The 14,560-nt window shown below is 40.2% G+C and overlaps 1 protein-coding gene across 1 annotated transcript in view; it reads right to left on the bottom strand.

The window, feature by feature from the left end:
• LOC137651801 (uncharacterized) overlaps positions 1–14,560 on the bottom strand; it is a 30,342-nt gene that overhangs the window by 9,775 nt on the left and 6,007 nt on the right. The window contains exons 2-4 of the mRNA XM_068385019.1: positions 13,996–14,076; positions 11,136–11,275; positions 1,070–1,277 (exon numbers count right to left, since the gene is read on the bottom strand). Coding sequence (XP_068241120.1) covers positions 1,070–1,277; positions 11,136–11,275; positions 13,996–14,076 — 429 coding nt within the window. The remainder of the gene's footprint in view (positions 1–1,069; positions 1,278–11,135; positions 11,276–13,995; positions 14,077–14,560) is intronic.

Genomic DNA, 14,560 nt, shown 5'->3' on the forward strand with positions numbered 1-14,560 from the left:
CAGCTATATAATCACCGGGTAAGTATATTCAAAAATTTATTTTATAATCAAAATAACATATTACCTCAAAAAATTTTTATATTTTAGACTGCAGCTTATACGATACAAATCCTCTCCCTTTCAGGGGTATACTGTAGTGTAAAAAAGGATATTTTCGTATTTCAAAAACTGGATATCCAAAGATCTGAAGTCTTCTGTGGTTTATGCAAATATTTTGATAATTGCTGTAATAGTGCTTTTATTGGAAAATATAAATTTTCAAGTGCAATTATCTAGTTCTTATTATGATTCTAATGGCTGCTTTATAACCTGTATCTCCCTTACTTCTGTAATAGAGACAGAGTTTCTTTGAAATTTTCTCTTAAATCAAAGTTCATCATTAAGGTTTTATTCTGACATAGGCAGTATCAGCTATAGCACCCTTTGCCAAACTGTATAAGTTACATATGTCATCCTCATACTCTTAAGTGAGACTTTTGACTTTTGACGAAACAATGTCAGTCGTGTTCCGCAAGGCACCTCCTACTTGAGGAATGAGTAGCTTTCGTAAGATTAGTTTGTATAAAAACAGAGACAAGTATCAAAGTTTGAGCTTTTATGTATGTCTCTTTGGTGTAAATTCTCCCACTTTAGACTAATCTTGCATATGTTCCTGGAGATAATGAAAAAGTGAGGTTTACAGTGTGGGGCCCTCCTGCCACTTGACTACTTGTTTGTAAATGGCTGTAATTTTTGTGTATTATATAGCATGAAATTACTAAACAACAAATGGGATCATACAAGAAGGGTGTCTTCTTATGTAGATTGAACTCACCATGAATTCTGATATAAGAAATATTACAAAGGCTTCTAATATTAGATCAATTAAGTTTAGATTAAATGGGTCACATAGTTAGGTATGTAGATATCAATTAATTTAGAGTACAAAATTTCAGACTAAAAATTTAGGTCACATACAGTATTGCTAATTTAAAAATCAATTGTTTTAAATCTCTTTCTAGAGTTTAAGTATTAATAAATTTATAGTTTTAGGCAACATAGGTAAATAGGTATACAGAACAATAAATACCTCTTCTCTCCGCATGAAATTGCGAAGTTCATTTAAGGTGTGACGTGTTGAACTGAGGAGCACACAGGTCCAATCCCTCCTTTCTGAACAGTCCATCCTAGTGTTGTGCAACACTTGAAGAACATCCTCAAGATTTTGTGCAACTATTGGGCTGTAGCCTATCCTGGTCATCACATTACAAAGAACATTCTTGAACTTGCCAATAGAGCTGTTGGATAGTAGAGGGGAATAAAGTGTGTCCACATAATTTTAGTATAATGTAGTTCCTATTTAAAAAAAAAACTTTCAACTAATGTGTAGTTCTTTGTATCTTGGTTTTTTCAATATTAAACTTACCCGATAATCATGTAGCTGTCAACTCCGTTGCCCGACAGAATTCTACGGAAGGGATACGCCAGCGATCGCTATACAAGAGGGGGGTGTACTCACAAGCGCCACCTGTGGCCAGGTACTGCAGTACTTCTTGTTGACACCACTTCAATTTTTCCTCTGTCGTGCTTCCGGCAAGACGTTCATGGATACGCTTATAATTTTGGAGTCTTGTTCACGGTTTTTGGTGAAGTATTGCTCTAAGATTTCAGCTTTCGCTATTCAGGAAGTTTTATTATTAGCTTAACTAACTTTTGGAATTAATTTGATTAATTATGGTGACGAAGAGAGTATGAACTCTCTTTCACCTTTAAATGGCCGACCCTTCCCTTAGACGGAAGTGTTGGTGTCTAAGAGAGTATAGACTCTCTTTCTTATTTTTGCTTAACAAAAGTTATAGATTTATTTTATATCTCTCCGCCTGTTATAGGCCTCCTCGATTAACTTCCTTTTATTATAAACTTATTAAAATTAATTTTTATATTTGTTTATATTCGACCTTTCCTAATAGTAGGCGGTCTTTTCTTGGTACCGAAGTTAATTAACATTGAGCCCGTCATTTCGGTTTTACCTGTTAACATATTATGCTATTTTAATGTTTTTGAAAGAATTTCTTTGATAGTCTCGTACTGTTTTCAAAGTTGAACTAACGTTTTGTTTTGTCTCTGCAGTTGTTGACGTTCAGAACGTTCAACTTGCGCTCTATCGTTACGATAGAGAGAGAATTTTCACGGTGTCACGTTGCAGTAAGAGTAACCGTGTCTAGCGTTTTGTTCATTCTTTCTTAACTTAATGGTTTTAATTCTAATAAAGGAACTTTTCATTTTGGGAAATATTTCAGTTTTTTCCTTTAACAATAATATGTTTTAACGATATATATGATTGGGCTCTTCTCTCAGGTTCTAAGTCAAGAGAGAGAGAGAGAGAGAGAGATAGAGACGGAGGGAGAAAGAGGAGGATAAACGTTTCGTTCAAGCGAGTAACGTTGTTATCGTTTTTGCTCTTCTCCCTAGTCTCTTTAGGGGAAGAAAGTAAACGTTTCTAGAGTTTTTTCTTGTTCTCAAGCTTTATGCGGTGAGAGATTTTAAACGTAGTTTATTTGATCTAGTGTTTAGTCTCTTTCCAGCCACTGAATTATTTATCTTTCATTAGATTTTTCTGTTACATTGTAATTCTGTTTTCGCAATTACTAACTTTTGAGAAAGGATAGAATTGCGTGTTTCAGGTACAAACCACTTAAAGTTTCGAGTTCAGTGAAATAAGTGCAAACAGAAAATCAAAAGTGATAAGTGATTAGCGCAAAGTGTGTCAGTGTTGTGCGTGAGTGTACTTCTGTGCGTGCCAGTCGTCCTCCCAGTCCGGGACCTCTTGCAAGCTCCCAAGCCCAGGGGAGAAGCAATGTCGAAGGGCAAAAGGGTTCGGCAGGCCTTGATCGGCGCACAGAAGTATCCTCGGTGGTTGCAGGCGTGTCTTACAGAGACCGTCACTCCCACCCGCAGACGATTGAGCCCTTATTTTGCTCGTCTGCAGAAGAAATTTCGGGGAGAAAACGCTGGTCTCAGGTCTCAAGACCTCTTAAACGTAAAGTCCAGACCTACGCCAGACGTACGAAGTTAGAGTTCAACAACCCGGATGCAGTCATTGGGTTAGCTCTGACTCTCCTCAGTCATCAGGTGACTGCACACCTCCTAAGAGAGGTAAGGCGATGCCTTAACAGACCTCATCTTCTATTAAGGCTTTGCCTCAACAGACCTTATCGTCTGTTGATCCCAAGACGACTTTGCTGCAGTCCATGCAGTCGCAGCTTGCGGTCCTAATGCGTGAGTTTCAGGCTGAGAAGGTTACACCTCCTCCTGCGAACGCTCCGCCTCTCCGCAGTCCAGTCTGCCAGGCGTACGAAGTTGAGGTCCCTCAGGCTACCTTACCGCGTTCTGAGTTGCCAGTTACCAGCGGTGTGCAGCAACCTCCGCCTCCTCCTGCGAGAGCTCCGCCTCACCGCAGTCCAGTCTGCCAGGCGTACGAAGTTGAGGTTCCTCAGGCTACCTTACCGCGTTCTGAGTTGCCAGTTACCAGCGTTGTGCAGCAACCTTAACCTTCCTTAAGGCAACCTCAGCAATGGGAGCAGGAGTCTTATGCCTTACTTCCTCCGCTTCCGCTTGCGGTTCCACCAGCGAGGCAACAATCTCTTGAGGTACGACAACCTCTTCCATCAATGAGGCAAACTCCTTAGGCTAGCACCTCAGGAACCTCTACTCGCGAGACAAGAACTGCGTTCTGCGCAGCCGCTACCTCAACTCTCGCAGCTCACACCTCAGGAACCTTAACTCGTTCCTCAGGAACCTGCTACTGCGCATCCGCAACCCTTACAGCAAGCGCAACTCTTGAGGCAGCAACCTCATGCTATGAGTCAGCCACCTCAACGCATGCATCTGCCATTTTTTCCTCAACTTGAGCTTCTTCCCATTCAACTTGGGAATAACAAATGACAATAATAACACCTCATTACTTTCATAACTTGCATTTGTAATCATATACATGTATGCCTACACAAACATTATGATAATGGAGGTTATTTGTATTACTTATATAAAAATATATATGTATTCCTTGCAGTATATTTTTAACAAATCGCAAAATATGGCAAAAATATCTTCTAAACAAAAATGAATCATGAGTTATGAATGTAAGGTAATATTATGTTGATATTAAACCCCATGCAAGCATGCATGAAGTAATGCAGTGTTGCCAACAGGGCGAGTTTCCTTTTCCTGAGGTGAAGTAGATTATAGTACATTTAGTGTAGCTTAATTCTACGATTATCATGCCGGCTATCAAATTCATCAACAAAACAGTCTAAATCAATTCCCTCGGCACGTGCACTTTCAATGGACGGTAATGCGATATTACTCACTCTAGCACTGGTCATGGAATTTCTGAGAAATGTTACACGCCATGCAACACGCTCTGCTTACCTTACAGCATGCTCTACATACAGCATGCTCTGCATACAGCATGCTCTGCATACAGCATGCTCTGCATACAACATGCTCTGCATACCTTACCGCATGCTTCTCAGTCACACTTCTTTGGTTGTTGCCAACTCACTAGACTGTCAAGCAGTTTCATAACGTTGCCTTCTAGTCTGCTGCTTTTGCACCAGTGAAACCCTCACTGAGAGAACTTAGCTTTTCTCGGATATGGTCCCTGTAGATGAGAAAGTGCTTTTCTCCCTCCTTCTGATATTCCCTTGAGGACTCTGTCATTTGGAGAGGAGCCTTTAGCTGCGTAGCCTCCTATGGACTTTTATTTAAGCATAACATGCTCCCAGGGAAGGTAATGGTTCCACTTCAGTCGCTAACCCCGTCTGTTACCACACCTGCTCCCATAGACCTTGAGCTGTGTTGCAAGACATGCAGTCCAAGCTTAGTCCTTGTTAGAGGATTTTTTTGTTTACGGAGTCAGTGTGTCACTGGGAAGACGTTCAACAACCAGCAGAAGTGACTTGTTGTGACGCAGTGCGGCAACCTCAGCAACCCGATAAGGAGTTGTCTGTACGACCCAGACAGTCTAGACAGCTTCGGGTTGTCACTGTACTTCCTCGCTTCCCCATGGTTGACAGTTCACAGACTGTGCAGCAGTACCATGATCTTGTGTCCGGCTCCGTCAGACGACTGGCTTTTAAGAGCTCCCACAAGTCGTCGCTGTCTGGAGATTCTCAGATGGACTATGGATCTGACCAAGGAACTGGGCCTCCTGGTCAATTTTGAGGAGTCTCAGCTCGTCCCATCCCAGACCATTGTCTCCCTGGGTATGGATCTTCAGAGTCGAGCTTTTCGGGCTTTTCCGTCGGCCCCAAGGATCTTCCAAGCCCTAGAATGCATCCAGAGCATGCTGAGAAGGAACCGATGCTCAGTCAGGTAGTGGATGAGTCTAACAGGGACACTTTCATCGCTGGCCCTGTTCATCGTGTTAGGGAGACTCCACCTCCCCCCCTTCAGTATCATCTAGCTGCTCACTGGATAAAGGACATGACGCTAGAGACGGTCTCAGTTCCTGTTTCCGAAGAGAGGAGGTCTTCTCTCGCGTGGTGTAAGAACAGCTTTCTTCTCAAGGAAGTCTATCTTTGGCTGTTCAGAAACCCGACCGCCTTCTCCTCTCGGACGCATCAGACACGGGCTGGGGTGCGACTTTGGACGGACAGGAATGCTCGGGAACATGGAATCAGGAACAAAGGACACTTCACATCAATTGCAAGGAGTTGTTGGCGGTTCTTCTGGCCTTGATAAACTTCAAGTCCCTCCAGCTTAACAAAGTGGTGGAGGTGGACTCTGACAACACCACAGCCCTGGCTTACATCTTCAAGCTGGGAGGGACTCTTTCGTGAAGTTGTTCTAGATCCCAAGGGACCTCCTCATCTGGTCTTAAGATCGAAAGCTCACGCTGGTAACGAGGTTCATTCAGGGCGGTATGAATGTCATGGCAGATCACCTCAGCCGGAAGGGTCAGGTCATCCCCACAGAGTGGACCCTTCACAAGAATGTTTGCAGCAGACTTTGGGACCTGTGGGGTCAGCCAACCATAGATCTGTTCGCTACCTCGATAACCTAGAGACTCCTGTTGTATTGTTCTCCGATTCCAGACCCAGCAGCAGTTCACGTGGATGCTTTTCTGCTGGATTGGTTCCATCTCGACCTGTATGCATTCCCGCCGTTCAAGATTGTCAACAGGGTACTTCAGAAGTTCTCCTCTCGCAAAGGGACACGGCTGACGTTGGTTGGCTCCGCTCTGGCCCGCGAGAGAATGGTTCTTAGAGGTACTGCAATGGCTGGTCGACATTCCCAGGACTCTTCCTCTAGGAGTGAACCTTCTACGTCTACCTCACGTAAAGAAGGTACACCCAAAAACCTCCACGCTCTTCGTCTGACTGCCTTCAGACTTTCGAAAGACTCTCAAGAGCTAGGGGCTTTTCGAAGGAGGCAGCCAGAGCGATTGCCAAAGCAAGGAGAACATCCACTCTCAGAATCTATCAGTCTCAAGGGGAAGTCTTCCGTGGCTGGTACAAGACCAATGCAGTTTCCTCAACCAGTACCACTGTAACCCAGATTGCTGACTTCCTGTTATATCTAAGGAAAGTAAGATCCCTTTCAGCTCCTACTCTCAAGGGTTACAGAAGTATGTTGGCAGCGGTTTTCCGCCACAGAGGCTTGGATCTTTCCACCAACAAAGATCTACAGGACCTCCCTAGGTCTTTTGAGACCTCAAAGGAACGTCGGTTGTCCACTCCAGGCTGGAATCTAGACGTGGTCCTAAGGTTCCTTATGTCATCAAGATTTGAACCTCTCCAATCAGCCTCTTTTTAGGACCTCACATTAAAAACTCTTTTCCTCGTGTGCTTGACAACAGCTAAAAGAGTAAGTGAGATCCACACCTTCAGCAGGATCATTGTTTTCACATCTGAAACGGCTACATGTTCCTTGCAGCTCGGTTTTTGCTAAACGAGCTTCCTTCACGTCCTTGGCCTAAGTCGTTCGAGATCCCAAGCCTGTCCAACTTGGTGGGGAATGAACTGGAGAGAGTACTTTGCCCAGTTAGAGCTCTTAGGTACTATCTAAAAAGGTCTTAACCTTTACGAGGACAATCAGAAGCCTTATGGTGTGCTATCAAGAAACCTTCTTTTCCAAGTTCTAAGAACTCAGTTTCTTACTATTCAGGCTTCTGATTAGAGAAGCACATTCTCATCTGAAGGAAGAAGACCTTGCTTTGCTGAAGGTAAGGACACATGAAGTGAGAGCTGTGGCTACTTCAGTGGCCTTCAAACAGAGCCATTCTCTGCAGAGTGTTATGGATGCAACCTATTGGAGAAGCAAGTCAGTGTTCGCATCATTCTATCTCAAAGATGTCCAGTCTCTTTACGAGTACTGCTACACCCTGGGACCATTCGTAGCAACGAATGCAGTAGTAGGCGAGGGCTCAGCCACTACATTCCCATAATCCCATAACCTTTTAACCTTTCTCTTGAATACTTTTTATGGGTTGTACGGTCGGCTAAGAAGCCTTCCACATCCTTGTTGATTTGGCGGGTGGTCAATTCTTTCTTGAGAAGCGCCGAGGTTAAAGGTTGTGATGAGGTCCTTTAGTATGGGTTGCAGCCCTTGATACTTCAGCACCTTAGAGTTGTTCAGCCTCCTAAGAGGAACGCTGCGCTCAGTAAGGAAGACGAACTTATTTAAGGCAGAGTAATGGCTCAAGTCGACTTCCTTACCAGGTACTTGTAATTTCATTGTTATTTTGAATAACTGATAATATGAAATACGGGATACTTAGCTTCTTGATATACTTGTACACTGGTTTTCACCCACCTCCCTGGGTGTGAATCAGCTACATGATTATCGGGTAAGTTTAATATTGAAAAATGTTATTTTCATTAGTAAAATAAATTTTTGAATATACTTACCCGATAATCATGATTTAATTGACCCACCCTTCCTCCCCATAGAACCAGTGGACCGAGGAAAAATTGAAGTGGTGTCAACAAGAAGTACTGCAGTACCTGGCCACAGGTGGCGCTTGTGAGTACACCCCCCTCTTGTATAGCGATCGCTGGCGTATCCCTTCCGTAGAATTCTGTCGGGCAACGGAGTTGACAGCTACATGATTATCGGGTAAGTATATTCAAAAATTTATTTTACTAATGAAAATAACATATTTCCTAATGTTATATTATGTGTATGTTCATGTGTCGATAAAAACCTTTCATGCTTTGAAATAAGGAAATCCTCAACAGGGTTGTAACGGTCGTTGATTTCATTAACGAGGTAACAAACGACAGGTGTTGAGTTTACTTTCTGTTGATTAATCTTAATTTTTGTTTATTACCACAGAGAGTTAGGACATACTGTTAATGACTATCCAAAGGATTTAGTCTCTTTTCTCTAATAGAAAATATTTTTATTTTTGTATAAAGAAATTTTCTTCCAATATTACCTATTTTACTTGGGCGGTTTTGATTGGATTCAATTATGGATGTGAAGCAAGAATGTTGTTTATTGTGGGAGAGAAGAGTGAATGCTGTAATCAGTTTATGACTAGACTGTCACTAAATCCAACCTTTCTCTGCGATTCTTGTAAGGGGTATATCTGTTTACAGTCATTCCCATGTGCTGAGTGCAGATCGAGGCTTCCCATCTCGTGGCAGGTTTTTGCTTTGAGTAAGAAAAGAAGGCTAAGATTTCTACGGTCACGCCCAATGTGATGCCAAAATGACTTGTATCATGTTTCTATCCTTGTTGGGCTCATCGGTCTCTAAAGCAATTGGCATATGCCTCTGCCTTGATTTCAGGGGCAGTAAGACTGTGGATCTGCATCCTCGAGTTTATCAGGGTTGGGTTGAGTGTTGGGTTTAGCCAGTACTGGCCGCATAGGATGCACTGGAAGATCTCATGTTGCCATGCAGACTGCCGACGAGTTCAACAACACTTGATCTTCCTTAGGTCTTGCAGGTAGGCCCCTTATGTCCTTTTTGAGGGAGCTGGTATCTAAGGGTACTTCACTCCTGGTGTCTCCAGTGCTAGTAATCCCAGTAGTAGCACTAATGTTAGAGGTGACCCCAGTGGTGATCCTTGTAGTATGGCCTAAGCCCAAGAAAGCAGTTGAGAAGTTTCTCACCTTTTTGGCAGTGAAAGCTTCAAAGCCAAAAGGGCTCAAGAGAGCTCTGGGTCCAGTGAAACCCACAAGTGTTGCCCCCATGCTCATCACCAGTGTTTGCTTCTGTCCAATTCACATCTGTACCTGTCACCCTTATGCCATTCATCCCTGTTCCTGTCACCCCTTCCTGTTGTACTTGTGACCTCAGAGCCCATGGCTCCCTCTCTCTCTATGCCAGTAATCCCAGGCCCTGTGGTTGTGTTGCAAGTGCCAGTGAGTGTCTACCACTTTCCCTGTGACAGTTACCCGCAGTGTTGTGGTTCTATCAGCGCAACCCCTGTGGGTTCTTCAGTTTTAGGGAATTGTTGTTGTTGAAGGTTTCTTGAACCTCAACTTTGTAAGCTTGCTCTTCCTCTTCGTCATCTGATTCTGACTCTTCCAACAAGAAGAAGCAGAAATTGAAATGTTCAGGAAAGCCAATTATAAGTCCTTTAGGAATCTGGTCAACAGCACCTCTCTTTTGAAGGAGGTACACAGCTCTTGGGTGGTCCTTGGCCAACCATGGCCCATGCTCTAATCTGGGGACACAACCCTTTGGGTGGCTGATCTGACTACGTGGTAGCCACCCACTCTTTCCATTAATCAGGTGTCTGAAGAGCTTGAGTGCCCTTTACCTCTCCTACCTGACGGGGTAGTGCTGTTTACTTCTCCAACTGGGATGTTGAAGACATCATTTGCATAGTTGGTAGCTGAGAGTCTGTGGCCCTTTTTTCCGCCTAGGTTAAGAGAGGGAAGGGTACGTGGTACTTCTTATCTCTGGTTTGATCAGTGACAGGGATCTTACAGTGATGACACTCGAGCGCGGCTGTCACCAGCTCCTGATTACATTGCATGTTCTGTCCCCCTAGTATAGAACCCTAGTATTTGTAGCCTCATATTTGTAGGGGGCAACCTGCCAAAACCTACATCTTGACAGGGGTTGGGAGTTTCTTAGGATTTTTTACCACGAAGGTTCCAGACCTTGGTCCAGAGCCAATGGAAGGAAGACGAGAATATGGAATTGGGGTGTTCTTTTGTGGAATGAGCGCAAGGAAGTGGGTGTGGTATTTATAGCGCTAGCTTCAAGTAGGACCTCGTCATTGGTGTCCCTCAAGGCTCAAGGCATTTTCTGGAATTACCAAGGGTGAATCTTACTACTTTGTTCTTGCATTGAGTTGACTCTTAGTTCTGCTGATTTAAAAACTCTTGCTTCCAGTTGGTTGAACAAGATGCTAACCCTGCACTCTCAAGGTAGCAAATGTTCTACATGTTATATTCTTTCACGTCATCACCTCTGCAGGTTGATCTGTCAGTTTGCGGGCGGTGGAGAGACTCGGAATAGAATGCAAGTCCTTTTCAGCTTCTGAGTCGGCAGCCAGATACAGTAGTCCTTTGCTATTGCCTCCCTCCAGGTAGTCTCATGCCTTGACCAGCGGTTAAGCATCCCAACTACTGTACTCTCTAAGACTTGAGCCATAGGTCAAAAGTGAAGAATTTTTTACTACTACATTAATGAATTCAACAGCCGTTTCGGCTCCGCTGAAAACATTCCATATTTTAAAGAACTTGGGTTTGCATAGCTAGGAAAAATACAAATTATTTTAAATATAGTACCCAGTGTATGTAATAATTTACTGTACATACCTATTTACTGTATATTTTGTTTCTGTAAATTTTGCGGGCCATTTTTATCTTTATGACTAGACAACAGAACTTATGATTATTTGAATAAATATAATTGCTCTGTATATTAGTAATTAAATTTTAGAGATTGATCAACAAGATGTATCATGTTAAACGATTGCTAGCTAGTATTTTGATATTTAGCATCAGTAGTTTTAGTAGTGGAAATTTATAGTATTAATGTTATGATTATAATTATTGGTGTTAATAATCAAGAAATACTTTGGTGATCAAATTATATGAATCTATAATGTATTCTCTAATAAATAGTAATATTACAGTACAATACTTTAATAATAATGAAGTTATATTTTCATTAGCACAAACTTACTTATCAATTTTACTGCCAAATGTAGACGGGAAGTGGATCTCACAGTGTTGGCGAAATGTATTGAAGTCATGCTGGGCAAAGTAAAAGTGGGCCAAGATGTAGAGTAGTTCTTTGTGGATGATATGAAAAGCTTGCTGGTACTGAAAATGGGGGAAATTGAAAGTACTGTAATGTTAGTTATCCTTTTGATCAATACAAATCTCATGCTGTATGACTCCCTTAGGTAAAAGCCACATCATAAATGGCTTCATAGTTGAATATCTCTATTTTATGTTAAAGCCAAATAACAGTTGAGAAGGTTCTTTGAATCATGGGATTTTTTTCTAGATTCAAACCAGAACCTCGTTCATAGCTCTTTTGACATAAGCAGTGAGGATATTTCCATTTCAGCCAAATATATTGTTCTGAAAAATATGTAAAAGATATAAGTGGTAGGATTTGGGCTTCATACTGTATTTGAAATTAATTATAAAAGCTGTAGTTGGATTGTGAACTACCCAAAAATGTTTGGGCTTTAGTGTTGTCAACATGACTAATATAGATATTTCAAAGATGTTATTAAACTGGCATTTAGATTTAAAATATGGACAAATCTGAGTGACAGAACTTTGCATACTATTTGGTTTTCCTGTAAAGATGATTAGTGAAGAACATAAACTTTGAGTCATCAAGTTGGATTTGGTTCACACAAGCTGCCATAATCATGTTGGAGTCATGTACAGTATTTGGCTTAGAGTAAGGAGTGGACATTTGGGATTTGGCTTTTGCTGGTGTTATTAGTGAGGGAATGGATCCCATGAAAGCTGATATAGTCCGTATAAATTTTACAGGATGTTTTTCTTGTTTAACCTTTCTATTGTAAATGTTATTAGAATTATTTTACACAATGGAATAGATTACATTCAGTTACTCGATAATGATGGGTACTTATGCCTATAAATATTAGGAAGAGTGAGAGATGAAATGAATTAGGTAAAAAAGATGGAGTATGGTCACTTATTTAGAGGATATTTATTATTGACCTTTGATTTTCTAGCATGTTTTTTTATTAATGAGGTTTTATGCTAGGTCACAACCTTATCCATAATAGGAATCCTAGGAAGATTTATCCAGTGTGAAGTGAATAAGAGGCCTGATGTAGACTTCTGTTCTTGAACTTTATTTGGATTTAGATTAACTCATTTTTTTTCCTCATGCAGTATCACCTATTTTTCAGTTTTTTTTTTTTTTTATAATAAACAAGCAAACTTCATATCAGTAAGACTCTTTACTCAAAATGACACCATGTAAGTGAAGATGATATGAAGTGGTAAAGAGGCCAGATGTAGTCTTGAAGTACATTGTTTGTTGCTCTACACTCAGTTGGCTCTTGATCATTGTAGCAGTCTATAAATGCAGGTATGAAATATAATTGAGTAAAAGGCCTGGTATGACCACCTACTACATGTTTACTAGTGAGATCAATTCAGCATAATACAGGTCCTTAAACAAAGGTAAAGTTCTGAAGTTATTAAGAGGCCTCATGTGTATTTCTAGACTTGACCAAGGCATCTCTGATACTGACCAGAAATGTGATCATAGCTCTCAGTTGCAACAGAGAGAGAGGATTGGGATTGTCAGAGGGGGGGGCCATGAGAGGGAGAATGTGTAGAGCTGAGGGAAGACATACATTAAAGACATCGAGGAATAGGTCACAGAATGTTGGGGGCCTTAACTATCTTGGACGATTTCAACTTAATCTATTAATGATACTTTTAATTTCTTAATAGCGACGCACCTTCGGAGGTGCATTAATGCCTATTATTCTTAGGTGAATAACTGTCTTGTAATTTTCTGCCAGCAGCATCTTTTCCTTTATTATTATTATTATTATTATTATTATTATTATTATTATTGTTATTATTATTATTATTGAAAGCCAAAGTGCAATCTTAGTTGGACAACCATAATGCTAAAAGCAAATGGGCCTTGATTGATAGAGTAAACAAATATAGAAAATAAACAGGTAAAGAATAGATTATAGAAAAGAAAATAAAGTAAATCAAGATAGCTGAAGTTGAATGAATAAGTAACAGATAAACTAAGAAATACTTATGACAACCTACTTAATGAAAAACCATTAGCACCAAGCTTAAACTATTGAAGTTCCGCCAATTCAACTACAGTATAATTAGATCATAGTACAATTTGGTCAGATCTGGAATAAAGCTTCAGAGATTGATATTTATGGATTTTAGTAGACCATTATTTTTTGTCCTAAAATTTTGATAGTTAGCTGCTAAAGATCAAATGAGGGATATTTTGAAAAATATCAGAATTATAATGAAAACTTTTTCTCAGAATAGACAGGTCTCCTAATATATACAAATATTTTCTCAAAATACAAAATTTTCATGCAAGTGAAGTTGAGTGGCTAGATATCTTTATCAAAAATGATTTTGTAATTGAGAATGATCTAGAGTTTTAAATGAACAACATAGTGATATAGTAAAATTATTAATGAAGAGACTTGAGAGGCGCTAGGAATACGATGTTGTATACCTACAAACAATCGTTCAGTATTTCAAATATTGTTAGGGTTTAACTTCATACAAATTTTAGCTAGATCTTCTCTGAGACGCAAAACCACAGATCTCTACTTGGAAGTTGAAACTGATATAGAGGACAGTGGTATCATCTGCATAAGTAGCAAGGTTTTTTTGCAAGGTAAACGATGTATCATGCTTATACTGTGTATAATATAAAATGTAATGATTCAAGAACACTCTTCAAGTAAAACATTTATTTATTATAAGAAAATTATTTTTAATTGTTTATATTTGTTTTTTTATAATAAAAAATGTGTGTAAATGTAACTTACAGTCTTCCCTTGTAAATTGGGTGCTGCTGGGAAGGTTGCTAATCTTTCTGTTATAGTTGGTATGCACAAACCCAAGTCATTCTGAAATTAGGTGTAAAAATATATTATGTATCATACTATATGTGTAAGTGATGACTTAGAGAAAAAAAATAAAAATAGGTTTAAAATTGAAATGAAAAGTTATATTTAATTATATATAATAACTTGAAATTTGCAGATGACATAATTCAATTTAGTGAATCATGGGAGGAATTGCAAAAGAAGATAGAAGATTTGAATAGAGAAAGCAGAAATATAGGACTGAAAATGAATATGCGTAAAACTAAGATAATGTTCTTTATGGGAGTAACTGAAAAACTACTACTGTATTACGGGACTATTGGTCAATGAATGATCTGTTTCATACGACAATATTCCTAAGGACAAAAACATATTGCATGTTATCCTGCAAGTCAATATTAATCCTTTTGTGAAAGTGTATATAATCCTTGAATACTTCTAATTGCAGTTCAGGGATGTATACATTCCTTTGAGGGAGCTGACTATTGATAAATGCGTGCTGCCA

Source organism: Palaemon carinicauda, chromosome 13, assembly GCF_036898095.1.
Source record: "Palaemon carinicauda isolate YSFRI2023 chromosome 13, ASM3689809v2, whole genome shotgun sequence".
Taxonomy (NCBI): domain Eukaryota; kingdom Metazoa; phylum Arthropoda; class Malacostraca; order Decapoda; family Palaemonidae; genus Palaemon; species Palaemon carinicauda.